Here is a 15,332-nt window from a genome sequence, read left to right as displayed (position 1 = left end):
TTTACGATCATCAATCTTGTTTTACGTAAGGAATATAAAGTTAAATGCAGATACGCGCGCGATATTTTGAGAACGCTAAGAGTAGCGGTAACAGTTTTCATTTTCTGTTTCTATTATTTTCTATTTTTAAATCAAATTGGACATTTGCATAACAATGGAATTAAGGTTGATAAAATTGAAGGGGTCGAAATACCAAGATATGTAAATGAGAAAAAGATAAAAAGAGATATTTTTCGTACTAAAGGATGTAAAGTCTATCAGGAATATGTTGAAAAAGGTTACAGTGATGTACATATAAATAGAAAATTTAATCAGACAAACTCCCGAATGCAATAATGAATAAAATAGAAATATTTGAGGATTCGTAGAATTTCAATGAAAATCTTACACCCTTATAATATTTTGTAGGAAGTCTGAGTTTTGTCTAAAAGAGGCGAGGCTTTAGAAGTAGATTAAAAGAAGAAGGTCAAAATCGTTCCATGTGGCACTTGTCTTCGATATTCGATTATCGATAGGCTATTGGTTGTACTCGATGCCCCACATTTTTCAAAGAAACATTTAAGGGCCTCGTTTGAGACATGCTGAAGAAGAACATTCTTTTATTCTTTGTCATGGACTTTCAGCAAAAATTGTTTAATCGCTTGAAGAATACGTTTCAATGTTTCGAATATTCGATAGAATTCTCGAAGAATTTAATGCGCTTCGTCGTATCGATTTTTAATTACCGTATCGAAGAGCTGAGAGCGTCTTCGATAATTTGATTTAAAATGTGAGCTCTATACTCTACGATAAACTATATATACTTCGCTAAGTGGCAGAATGACAATAATACGTTTGACGATTCCAAAAAAATTCTACTTATCAGGATTCAAATAAGTAGCTATCACTTAAAACAATTAGAGAGCTTCTTTTTTGTTTTTTCGAAAAAAGGAGAAGTAATATCCCACGACATTTATAAAAGTTGCCAAAATATCTATTTATACGTCAGTATCTATGTTTAATCTATAAATCTTTAATTCTCGAACGCAGAGTAAATACGAATTGCAATTTGCTTCAAAATAAAATAAAAAATATCTCTCTTTACGAGGTTAATAAAAAAAAAAGATACTGTCAACAGCATATTCCAAAATATCAGTACCGATTTAACGATCATATTACTTTGCAATCCAAGAAAGTTTCTGCGTACCGCTTAACGCACGATCAGAAATTTTTACCTAAATATTTCATAATTCTACGTTGCTTTTATAACAACAAGCATCATCCAGGTTTTCCAAAAAATCGTAACGTCAGACATGGATTTAAATAATAAAAAGATCGGGGGGAAAAACGGAATCGGGAAAATCAAATTTCACCATCTAATACGCCTGTGGAACTTCGCTAACTAAAGGTATTAGATACGTTTGCATGAATAAGATAATTTGGATGGACATGATGGATAGGGTAATAGAGAAACAGCTAATAATAAAATTCTCATTAATGTGTAATTCCAAGCATGATGTATACTCCTCTCCGTGTTTCTTCCTATAGGTACTCTAAAAATTTCAATAAATCACGGCCAGCAAATTTACATAATTGTAGACTCGATATTCAAATTCGACTTGCGACGTCCGCGTTTCTAACACGTGCGTCTGAATCGATAATATCCGGTGACACACATTCTTCTTCGTGCGGAAATGCAATGATATATGTATATCATCTCTATACGTTCGATGTTCTGTCCATGGAAGCGAATAACCTTAACTTTAATTCGCATAGAAACACCCTTGTTATGTCGCTACGAAGTTAAGAAGACTGCAGTTTTATGAAATCACCGGACTATAAGTTTAAATTATCTATACAGAACGATGACTGTAATATATTTTATCATTTACTACATATACCATAAACTTTTGCTGTGACGTATGGCTTGGTGTGAAGTTTTATTTTTATCGTAGAAAATAATTCTTCGTTTTATTCCACCATTTATTACTGTTCACCTTATTCATATTTTTAAGGATGGTTTCATATTGAGGATTCGAGGGATCTGGAATCTTTTTATGCTATCCTGAAGATCTTTTTTCGTTGTCGATACTGGGTATATTAAGTTTCTGTTGAGTTTTCTTTCTGATAATAACGACCTTCGAGAGACGACGCTAAATGTCGAAAAAATTTTACAGACGAACAATTTGATCCTCTGTCATAAAGCTTCGAATATGTGGGTTGGACCATATAATTCGTAATATTCTTTCTGTGTGACCTCTTCGATTAACTAAAATTTTCATTATATAAAAAAAAGTATTTAGCCTAAAGGATTAATTTAAATCCGGTTGATTTTCCTTCGAAAATAGCTAACAAATCCCAATACAGTAAATTTACACGACAAATGTTAAATATTCCATCGGATTAATAATAAAGGATTACCCAGTCGGACAGTCATTGAGATTAGAACTTGAACCTAATTCTTTTATAAATTTTAAAGTCCTAAATTCTTTTAAAATTACTTTAAAACTATCAATAGTTTAACAAAATTTCCAAATTCTAGTAGCAATTGCACATCTTAAACAATTTCACATGACCAAACCAACTTTACTTTTTCACTTACCGGTTAAGCACAAGTTAAGAAACTCTAACGTAGGATAATAATATCCGTGAATCTAGTGCTCTATTTCGACATCCATTTCTTATTACTAGCTGTCGTTCTAATAAAAATCCACGTATTACATCTGCAACCCTTAACATCTGAGGATTATTTTTGGGACAACAAAGCGACGACGAAGATCATACTGTCGGATCAAAGATTAAAGCCCCTAAGGGATTGTCTACAGGTGGTGTGCATCGTCTTCCACTTTCCACAACATCCTTTTAACGGTCTCTCTATACGACATTTCCGCCAGCTTTCTGTACTATTTGCTTGCTCATCAACGGATCGCGATGTCTCGAAATATACTCGTAATGCTCGTAGTGTTCGCAAAAGTTGGAAATCCATCGATCGTGTAAAATGCTGTAAAATCGTGTAAAATTTTTATAAATATCAATGGCGGTTATAGAAATGAACTTTGGAGTGGAATTAATATAAATATCTCATTTTTAATATAGTTTATAGAACGAAGAACCAATTTCTTACTGCCTTATATTTTAATTAATTCTCAATCCTGAATTAATGCTATATCACTGAACTAATTTTAAAGCATTTAGTTTTACTTCATGTTCTAAGTATGTTTGAAACGATGAAACCTATTAATAGCAATTTTATCATGCACGATACACGTGATTAAATAAAATTATACTTACACTTTAAAATTAAATACCATAACTTAAATTCTTATAATCATCTATCACTGAACCAATACCAATTGAAAATTAATTAACATTTATATAACATTTGTGTTTTTTTCTTACTATTATTTATGAATACTCTTGATACTTATGGTTCCATCGTAAAAAATAAATGAATCCTATTTTAAAAATCATTCTTATAAGTATATGGCATTCTGTATATGATTCCATTGCAAAGAATTAATATATCAATCGTAAAGAAACTATGTATTTCATTTTGAAAATCACGCTCAGCATTTTGTGCAAATTGGAATCCATCATAACCATTGTAACCGTTATTATCTTCGTTGTTTAAACGAACAACGTTCCGTCTTGAAAGAGTCGAACAGATCGCGTGTCAAGCCGCGCTTACAAGCGGTGCACAGGCGTCCAAAGAACAGCGGAGGAATCGATCGCGAAAGTTTAATTAATTATCGACGAGTTCGCGGGGCAGCGCTAATTGCTTTCTCGAGGAGCGACTTCAAGTCTCGTCGTGATTAAGGCTTCCGGTGGGAGGCGTGCTGACCCAAGGTTGAAATTAAGAATTAACCTGCACTCTCGAGCGCGAGTTTCGCGGACGTGTACGAGCTACTTTCATTCTCGATGTCGCGCCAGTGGCGACAAATTGCTCGGACTTCGATCGAATAAATCACTCGGCGAGTGCAGAGGAAGCTTGACGGAAATAGAATACGGAGGAAAAGGATCCGGACAGGAAGGGTTGTAGAAGACAGTCTCCCAACGCAGGACATATTACTGATATTGCAGTGACCCTGCTACGGAAAGCTTCTTACGAATGAAACGTGGTTACGAATAACTTACCTTTCGTGTATGTAAAATTTCGATATGACGTGTTTTGTTGTATAATTTTAATTAGTTAACGTGCAATTCTTTTGCTATTGAATTTCTAACAAGTTAGAACTTAATGATTCAGTAAAAAGTAGAATTTAAATCTTTTTAATCTGTTTGTGAATCTTAATTCAGAATCTAATTATTATGTTCAAAAGAAGATTACTATTTCTTATTTTTTGAAATTTTAAAGAAAAGTATTTAGAAGATTTTGAAACTTCTAAAGAAAATAATGAACATATGTGTGGTCAGGTACTGTATTTTTATATATTTTATATTTCAATGAAAGAAAGTTAAACGAAGTGGAAGCAATGTATAGATATGTTAAATTACGATAACTATAAAAATTTAGTGCAATTTAGTGATCTTCTTTTACTATTTAGTAGGCCCCAGAGCATTCATATGTAGTATAACGTACATTTAAAACATGTCAAGCTATGATGAAAGTAGTCCAGTCTTTATTTAAGTTCTTATCGAAACATGTAAATATATATTTAAAGAGTTTTAGGAATTTTGGAAAAAAAAGGTGCCTCTCTAGCACACTGGCGACTAAAATAACTAGAATCGTTCGTTGTTACAGCAAGGAAGAAGGCAATAAAACGGATTAAAAGTTCTGTCAAAAGTTCAACTAATTCGGAAATAGTTAAAGGAAACTACAAAACTAAAGCGGGGTCTAACTTCATTGCAAAGAATTGTGTACCTTGTTCGTTGAAAACTCACCTGACAGTTGACGTTCCGACTGTGAGCGTGGCTGTTGTAAACTCTGTAATCAAACGAAAAAATCCGATTACTTTCCACGTAGAACGTCGTGATCATAAAAGATGACATAAAATTTCTAAGTAATGCTTTGAAAAATTTATCCTGTTTAGAGCTTTAAACATTTGATCTCAATTATATTTCTTTTATAAGCATAATGTTCTCGAATTTCAATTTCAATACAACACAAGAAAGTCACATTTCAATAGAAGAAAATCCTTTTAAAAAATTACGGTGATGGGACTTTTTCTTTCGCAATATATTCTCCTTTTCGTCTCCTATTTTTTGTGAGAAATAACATAGATGCACATAACATTGGATGTGTACATTCCTTCTTATTCGAATAATAATTTTTATGTTACTTTTCATTTCCACCACTAATGCACCGTTCAGCCAAAGTTTTATGCCATACTTTACGTGTTGTAATTTCAACTTGCGCAACTTTGTTTCATCAAAGGCTTGCCTACTCTTATTATTTCGTTCGGTATGTAATTGCATCATGTTCAATATTCATTTCTTTCTAAAACGAATGTTCTGACATTGAGCATTCATGCAAAAGTATGGGAAAAAGAACATTTCATAAGATCTACATATTCATAGAAAAACATACTACAAGAATAGTAAAACAAACTACAAGAACAATTTAATAAAAAGGTTCCACGTAACACGTATCAAAAATATGGGAAATAAGAAAACTCAAACATTCGCCTCAATTTAGTTTCTAGTTTGAAGGTAAAAGTATTTCAATTAGTTCAAAAAATATTGCAATCAAAATTTGCAATTTTCATCATTCCAAGATCAATTTGTCGAAACAACGCACAATGAAGCAAAACCACAAACTCCGGGAATTGTACGTCACCCCTAAAATTGGTCGGTTCCTTTCCTTGTCGCGCTATCATCGATTCGAACATGCTATAAACGGCGACGCCTGACCTCGCCTGCATCGACAGATGCATTTACCTAAATACAAAATTGCGCCGAAAGATTGATGGATCCGTCGCGTCGTCCTGTTGATGGCTACCAACGACGCCACTAACGTCCCTACGTCAGGTGGTAGCAAAAAGTAACGATCCATAAGCTTCGTCCAGACTATTCTACTTATTTAAATTAGTAACTTAAATTCAAGCTTGTTCATTCATACAAATCCACAGTTCATGAAATCCATTCTGAAAAAATAAACCAAGTCCATGTGTTTTTCTTGGCTTGACTTTATATTGTACGTTCAAAATATGTGTTCAAAATATATTGCATGGTTCAAGTCCTAATCAAATGAATCTCAGCTTCGCTAGATATTCGGAGGAATATTTCGATTTATGTAAAATAACTGTAATGTTAATAAAACAATTCCAAGCTGGTTTAATTGAGACTAAAGACGAATTCAGGTAATTAGCATTGCAAAGTTTCTGTTTAAATCATAAATACTATAAATTTAGCAAAAACACGATCTTTTAACGAAATGCAATTTGACTAATGATAACGATCATTATAATACGAAAGGACATTTTAAATAACAAGTTCAAATAAATAACAATTTCATATTGATCAATAGACTTCAAAATGTTCGAATTCAACCAACCTGGCCAATCTGAATGAAGCTTAATATAAAACACCTGGACCAAATTAAAATTCAATTAATCCGTCGACAGTAAATTGACGAGGATGGCATTTTGTGAGAGTTTTAGCAACAAAATGTCCACAGACAGATTTGCCCGAGTTTTTAATTGAATCACTGGCCCTGGTGATGTCGCGTAAAATTTTCCATACAAAATTAGCATCGGTTGATGGCCGATGATTGCGAGTCTCAAATTGCATTTAAATCGTTCCACCGCGTTGCCTACTAATTGGCGTCGTCGAAATTCACGTGGGCGGCCATTATTATCATGTTTTGTCGGCGATGAAACAGACTAAGCCGCGTCACTCGCGGGGGCGTGTTTTAGAAGGGAAAGAAGGGAAAAATCGTACACAGGCTTAGCAATGGGGAAACGGGCGAAGCGAAGAGGTCAAACCATGACCTACATACATGCAAGATATCGAGCCGGTCCGACACAGAGCATCAGAACAAACGAACGACCATGACCTTATCCACGCCATACTGCTGCGAAGCCTTCATCGATTAGCGTTGTGTACAGATAATTTCATAAAAAAGGCAACGTAGAGGAAGACGACATTTTCCCATGGAAAATAGCTGGAAAAATCATGTGTTGGTATTGAATATAAGACTTAAGAATGAGATACCGTCAGACTGAATTTTATTCATGCAACGCTGTAGACTTGTATGAATTCAAGAAGTTTGAGTTTACTTGAAACTTCAAGGCACACACATAGGAAAGGAGAGAACCGATGTGAAAGAGCGTTCCCTTTTCACAGGGATGAATGTTATTAGTTGTGACAAGAGGGAACCAAGTAAGCGTTGAGAATTAGATTTTGAGGAAAATATAGAGACTGCGTGGTATCGTGTAGAGTGTGACATTAGAAAATAATTTGTGTCGCAACAGCATACCAATCGAGGGAAGTGATATAGTGAACAATCTATAAATAGAAAATGAGACTCCAAAATTGTTTCGTTTGGTTATTTCAATCTTAAAATAATTTTTTACATTTATACAGATCTCCAAAATATTTTATACTGTTATTATAATAATTATACATAATAATTTTGTATATATGTATATTCATAATAATATATTGAAAATCAAAAGAAACAGTGCAGAAAGATAACCTGATACAGAAAATGCCACTGAGTTTGCTCACAATTATAACATAATTCCAACATGCCGATAAAACGAAATTTCAAAGAGAAAGAGATATTCTCTGATATTTACTCGCATTTATTGCACATTGCATCGCCGTTTATCGCCATATTGCATCTAATATTATATTGCATTAAAATCAATGGAAACTTCAGCCATGCTATACCAAAACCATCAGCGTAGACGTAATGCCATTAGTTCCCGGTTAAAACAGCGTGTAGGTCTTACAAGCGAATTACAGTTGCATTCGTGTTTGCACATTGAAAAAGCAAGGTTTAAGATGTCTGCACAACGTGGCTCGAATGTGACGAAATTAATTGTCCTTCACCGCAAAATACGAAACGATAAACTGGACTGTTAATCGCATTCGGATTGTAAATTTCGACATGTTGCCGCTGTATTTATGAAAAGCAAAAAGAAACGGGAGCAGCGTTGCAAATACTTCTCGAACAATAGCCAATAGGCGGTGCGTTTCTTTCTTTACGAGCTGCATAACTTCAAAAAAGAATTCCGATAAAATTCTCTGACCAAGGGAATTTATTTCCTGTTCCAGGTTTTTGTTAACACGTTTTTCTTTCTCGTCCTATTTTACCGTACTGCGAACATCGATCCATAGCATACAGTGGAAAAAAGTATCTGGTAGACGTTAAAGTTCGTCTCTGTTTCTTGATTTCAACCTCGAACGAAATCGTAAAATCGATACCGGTTTTTCTCGATAAATATTTGTTTCTGTTTCTGCCTGATCCATCGCGTAGTCGTATGGAGCTGAATAAAATTCTGAAGACTAATTGCGTGATGTTAGATCGTGCGAACATTTGTGTGCATCTGGTGTTGAATAAAACATTCTAATAGTAAAATTGAAATTACTATATTTCTTAAAACATTAAGAATCTTCTTGTTTATTAAAATAAAAGTGAAGTGGAGATATAAAAACTCGAAAACTGTGACAGGATAAGAAGGATATACGATTTTCAATCGATGTGAATCGTTGTCTCCTTTCTATGTAGGTTGAAATGCAAATATATTCTAAGAGATCCGTAATTAATATTCTACTAATGAGTCACACTAATTTACGGTTAAGACCGTCAAAGTAGAAAGTAAGATTAGCTATCGTACTTTCTGGTCAACTTGAAAGCTTGTCAGCTACATCACAGGTGCAATGATTTTTTCGCTGTCCGACGGAAGTTCTCTTCTACCTAAGGGCCTTTTGCACGTACAACCCACACACGATGGTTATTAGAGCTATGAGAGATGCCAACCGATTAATACGCCGACATGGCTCGCTGCTCCATTAGCTTTGATCACTCGCTACCACCAAGATGCCGATCCTTCATATGTGTGTATATCGTGGAAATGTATGTTTACCAAGGCAATGATGCTCACTCGTGCACAAACTACCTCCTCATGTATCGACACTTCATTGATAATACGCATTCACCAACGGAACTCTACCGAAAACTATTTGATAAAGCTTCCTCTAAAATTCTTCTATCTTACGTCTCTACGTCAAGTCGAGATTTCGTGTAAAAATGTTGGATATAAATGCACATAGCGGGCGAAAAAATAGCTATGTTTTAATAATAAAAAGAAAATTTATATAAGTTAATTTTTTAACGAATTTACTGTTTGGGAAATGCAATTAGAAATGTCTTGTTTTCGTTAGGACATTTTGCAATTTCTAAATTAATATTATTTTTATAATTTCTGTGAAATATGTTGGTTACAGTTAAACAGGTATGTTTGAATATGCGGTATACTTTTGCATTGTAAATTTAAATCGTCCATAAATATATAGACATCCTCAAACCACTTATGCGGAAACTTTTGTTGAATTTTATATTTCATAATCGTATTCATGCATTTATTATAATCGCCACTTATCTTCAAGGTATTTTCACTTTCACCTAACCATGAATTGCAGTAAATATAATTTCCAAATTTTTTTAACGACATAAAATGAACGTTTGTCGTATTAATGCAACTTATACAACCCATGAATCTGAATAATCATGTAAAAATAATGATATACATTTTAATGTTGTATTTGCAACTTAAAATTTATTGAACGCTACATCACGAACTGGGACTATAAATAATGTTGTTCCTCGAGAAACCAAAAATATTACTCCAACTAAAATACCATTTTTAAACCAGCCCAGCCGATTAACAATTTGTACTCCATAACGTAACAATGGGATACGTTCGTGATTTATAGACACTGAATATATTGAGCCGCGAGCTGATCAATAAATTCCGAATAAATAACGCTCAACTGGATACAAATTTTGTATCCAATCTTTTTTTTTATCGAAAGATAGTAAAACTCGTACGAACAAACAGAATATTGTAAATTCGTATGTTGTTATGATTTATTATTCCACTCGTGCAAGCGGAATAAACAAAATTTCTTTCACAATGTGTATCAGTGTATTTAAAATTGCTACAAAATTGCTTGTCAACTTTCTAAAACATAATAAATAATACGAATTACTATTTTATATTTTTCCTCAAACAATTAGAATTTTGATATATAGCACGGAAAATATATACTTATTATTTTTATCCTTTTCTAAACTCATACATTTTAACGAATTGTGAAAAATATTGTTTTCATATTTCCTCAAGCAGATAAAAATACAGTAAATAATACAAAATAACATTTTCTATCCTTCCTCTAGAAGATAGAATTTTGACAAATACACACCAAATTCTATTACAATGGAGACAAATATGAGTATTATTTTCTCGAACATACAGCATCGAGCAGAAACAAATGTTACTTGTTCAAATACATGGAAAATATCAACAGGACCATTCGTGGGAAACGAAACTTCCACGTTCTGTGCTAAAAATTCGAATGTTATTTTCTGTCGTGCAGTTGGGGGGGGGGCGGAGTAAAAAATGGCCGAGGTAAACACAGAATATCGGCTGCTGGTTGTGCATCGATGCGAAGGGTCGTTTTTAGCATCAAAGCATCGAGGCTGACCTTGGACAATTTACGTACACCGGACATCCACCACGAGGTTAAAAGCGCTACCAACCGGGTTGCGCAGAGGTTTCCATAAATTACGTCTGTCTATTATTCAATACACGGTTACACGCGAAAATATTCAAAGAAGTCGAACCCAAAGCATGTGATTCGTTGTGGTGTCGTGAAACGATTTCACGACAAACTATTGCGCGATCGCGATGCAACCACACGGGACCGATGATATCAAAGAGAGGGTCCACCGGATAAATATAGAGCCTCACGCTATTTGCTCATACAGCGTCAACGAACGAGAATTTATTGCATCCCTTAGGACACGCAGGAAGGTTTGAATCACTCTTTTTCTTTCATATGACGAAGAATATTTCATAGAGCAACGACGTACAATTTTTGTTCGATACGATGGATTTCAAATACCTTTTATCAGGAAAAGATATTATGTTATTACGAAATAATTAAGAGCTATTCGTATTAACGTTATCTTGGGCAATATTGCATAAACTTTGGATGTTTCCACTAAATCTTTGTTGTCGTTAATATTCAGCCTCGTAAAACCAGAGATGAGCACATTTTGCCGATATTTAGAAATGTGTCGAAGAACATCAAACTATCTATCTCCATAACGACAATCGTATAACATAACGTAGATTCTTCTTATTTAAAAAGTTACCGGAAGATCTCCAATTCGGGAAAATCTATGAAGTAGCTCTCAATCTGGAAGTCAAGCAAATTACAATTACATGATCGAAACTGCACGTTCTCTACAGGCATTAAAACAGAAAGGCATCGAACAAGATTAGCATTACAGATGGAAAGATTATCGAGGACTACTGATGCTATCAATGCTTGTTGTAAAATTAAAACTTTTCTAACGGGGAGATCTTAGGGGGATCTAGGTAGAGATCTTAAATTTCGTTTCGCAGCAGGACTGCTGGTATTCGATATCTCAATAATTGATCGAATTTTCTTTAATACTATAACGTACATACGATAATAGGTATTTACGATGATTGTACAATTGATATTTTGTAAGCCCGATGAGCTTAATTCTCCTCACGGCGGGTATCTCTACCTACTTCGCGGATCATCGATGTATCTTTCGGATAAGTCGTCGATTATAGATGAATCGATGATAGTACAGTGGCTTTTTATTTTCACGTTTGATCCATGGAAAATTTATATCCAAATTATCGGTCGATCTTTAATCATACCAATAGAATTATCTTTTATTCTCTTTGTTATCTTTTGTTATATTTGTTGGATATTTGATATTTTTGTAAATTGAGACAGCGTACTTAATTCCTATCTTTGTAATTTATTAATTCGTCGTAATTTATTGGAATTATTTTATAATTATTTATTTTGCACAGCTTTTGGTAATTTTTAGAACTTTTTTAAGTCCTGATAGTTACTAGATCTTGCGTAATATTATCTTTGAGAGAACAATATTTCGAAGATATCTGACATTTTGTATGTATTGTATTATTGATTTTTCACTAAAATTGCAAATGAAATGACCGGAACGTGTAGAATTTGAAACATGGATATCTCTTAAATAAACGAATGCAATTTTCATTCGAAATCGAGAAGAACGTGCAGCAAAAATAGTGGGATCGATAACTGCCGGAGCTGCTGGCTAATTTTAAACTCTCCGTCGACCATTTTCACAGTTAATTAGTCGGTTGCAGTTTCTACAGACTCATTTTACGCTTAGGATCAATCGTACTTCGTTGCTCATTGATCCTCTCGGCTATATTTCTCCTAGCTAAAGAACTAACCTTTCTTCTGCCTAACGTCACATATGTTTCATTTTATTTCACTTAAAAATTGTTGCATTGAATATATTCTAGTATATTCCTGTTTTAACCACTTTAAAACTCGATTCTAACAGCTATTCATAGAAAAATATGAAAGGCGTTTGCAGAATAAAAATACAATGGCATTTTACAATCTTTATTCCCACCGAATAACCGACAGGCTACAATACATCTCAAGTGCAAATTTCCTGTATTTTTCTTGTCGAAACTAATATAACAAAATTACACAATGTGTATCCACATAAAAGCAAAGTGGACCAGGCTAAGAACGAAAGAAGTAAAGAGAGAATGGATGCAAGATCACGGGTTTCCTTGCTGTTTCAATTCAAGGGTGAATCGGTTAATTTGCAAGATATTCGACTCACCTCGTCTCGTAGCAGGTGGAGATACCTGTCATGAAAGGGAAATTAAGGTTCATCGTGCCAACAAAGTGTCAATCTCACGATGGCCTCCGCCAGCCCACACGGGCTGCACACGCGGTTCTACAACAGCGAGTAAAATACAAATACCGTGTTCGCGATGGTCAATGCCACGCAACGTACACGTTTCACGTGGGCAGAGACTAATGGTGACCCATAAGCGCAGATCACCGAACGGAGTAACAGTCTGAGCAACCTATCTTAGCTTGGTAATCTCGATGCCAAATGCCATACACGCTTTACCGCCACGTGATTAATGTTTCCTATTGAAGCTAGGACGATACTCTTCCCGGTTAAAACGCCGAACTTTACTTCTCCTACTCACGGACTCGTGGTTTGAGCTTGTTATCGATATTTAAACGAATATCTCGAGCAGGACACTCTGCTGTCTCGCACGAACAGTTGTCAGTTTATCCAACTGAACGCTGTTATTTATCATCGATATGTTCGCGTTGATCGATCATGCGCCGGTTCGATTGGCTACGAGGAACGTGCGTCATTTGAACAAACTACGTATCTTTTCCGTTTCAATGGGGCTTCATGTTCATCATATCCCAAAAAGCTATGTGTAAATACTTTTAAAATTAATCAATCAATACGAGAATGTACTTCCTGAATACAGATTTTCAACTACAAAACTTTTTCTATTCATAGAACAAGAAAAACTGTTTCCCTAATTACGTAAAATTTTGATTAAAATGATCTCCTTCGATAGATTTTTTATGAAAAAAATTCAAATTTGAGGTAATAGAATTAGATAACAGAGGGTAGAGTTAGGTATATATCATAATGTGACATATATACTCTACATGATTTATGAACCTACCGGCACCTTCCCGTTCGTCTTTTCCACATCGTTGTTCTCCAACAGGGGTGCGCTGCTACTCTTTCCGCCCATCTCCACACTTAGGGGTTCCGGTTTTAGTTGAAGACTCGCCGCGGAAGGGGAGGACGGGGCTCTGGGAGGTGTTTCCAATAATTCTCCAGAGCTTAGCGAACTACTCGCTGTAGTGGACAGACCTGTTAAATAAAATATTAAACAAATTATTCACTCATGAAAATTGTCATAGAACGCTCGAAACGTAGTTACTGTGAAACACATCATTCGTTTTAAAAAATCAGAAGAAGGACTTATCAAACTGATCACAAAACAGTTAATAAGCTTTAGTTCTTACAAGAATATGAGACGATCTTGAAGTGCTATGAAATATGAATAACAAGGCGAATTTTTAATGCATTGGTGGTGCATTGATATATGTAATATTAGTGGATATATGTAATATTAGTATAAAAATGGACTTGATCATTCCTCCTGAAAGTATTATACATATGTATATCAATTACTACAGTAGCACATCTCTTTATTTCCTTTTTATATCTTCATAGAAAACTACATATCTTCTCTTCTCTTCATTTTCTACATATTCCATTATTCATACTCAAATCTATTATTTATATTCTTCTTGATTCTTGATTAGCTTTCACTGTACATATATAAACATTACATAAATTTTTATTTTATAACAATCCTTGTAGTCAACGATTGGAGCCAAGAAACTCATCGCCATTTCAATAAAAATCAGAAATACATAATAGAATAATTACACAGCATTTCTACAAACTTATTAAAGAACCTTCTTACTTAACCAATATGCATACACAACCGATCCCCCACCTCTATTCCTTCATTACATCTCACGCAGCAATACCCACAGTCGCAGATTCTTTCTATTTGCATTCGCTGGAGGGGAACGTCGATTACCATCGAAACCTTTCCCCAGCACGGCGAAGAATTTTTCCCTCGATTAAACGTTGCGGCTCGGTTAATTGCTTCGCAAACGGACAGGACAAAAGCGATGTTTGACTTTGCAGAATATTGTCCCCTCGAAAACGAGCGGCATTGGAACCGTGCAATTTGCATGTCCGTTGAATGCACGACGTGTTTAGAGGCGCGATTAGCGCCGTCCACGCGTCATAGCACGTTAATGAAACTCACACAGAGGCAAATTGGTCGGCCGAGGCGGTTTGATCCTCGGCAGGGTGTCGTCGAGCCCGCTGCTGCTGTCCACTGCGTCCTGCGAATATTGGTCGTCGATTTCCTTCGTCTGCGTGTGTACGCTCTCGCGTTTGATCCACACGTCCTGCGAATGTTTGTCGTTCCTCGAGTTCAACTTCGATGGCCGCCGCCGGATTCTCTCCCAGGTCTCTTTGCGGTGACACTTGCTGGAGGACGGGGCTGTGACCGAGAAGATGACTCTTTGATGATGCAATGAAGCCTTGAGTGTTTGGACGTGTTTGGATTAGTATAGAAGATATGTTTATCCGAGGATAAGTTAATGTATAGTGGCCCACCAAAGTATTTAAACACTTGTAGAAACTTTTTATGGACATAGCCGAATATAGGAAAACATATACCACATTGGAATTTTAAATGAAATATTAAGTTGTTATATATGAAGTG

The 15,332-nt window shown here is 35.1% G+C and overlaps 1 protein-coding gene across 3 annotated transcripts in view; it reads right to left on the bottom strand.

The window, feature by feature from the left end:
- LOC126919809 (rho GTPase-activating protein 7) overlaps positions 1–15,332 on the bottom strand; it is a 349,492-nt gene that overhangs the window by 207,764 nt on the left and 126,396 nt on the right. For 2 of the 3 annotated variants that reach the window (XM_050729401.1, XM_050729403.1), the window contains exons 6-8: positions 14,868–15,107; positions 13,698–13,891; positions 4,861–4,903 (exon numbers count right to left, since the gene is read on the bottom strand). In XM_050729401.1, coding sequence (XP_050585358.1) covers positions 4,861–4,903; positions 13,698–13,891; positions 14,868–15,107 — 477 coding nt within the window. The remainder of the gene's footprint in view (positions 1–4,860; positions 4,904–13,697; positions 13,892–14,867; positions 15,108–15,332) is intronic. The other variant, XM_050729404.1, reaches the window with a different exon arrangement.

The sequence above is a fragment of the Bombus affinis genome, chromosome 8, assembly GCF_024516045.1.
Source record: "Bombus affinis isolate iyBomAffi1 chromosome 8, iyBomAffi1.2, whole genome shotgun sequence".
In the NCBI taxonomy this organism is placed as follows: Eukaryota; Metazoa; Arthropoda; class Insecta; order Hymenoptera; family Apidae; genus Bombus; species Bombus affinis.
The sequence above is the reverse complement of the archived record's forward strand: the minus strand, read 5'-3'. Positions and strand labels throughout refer to the sequence as shown.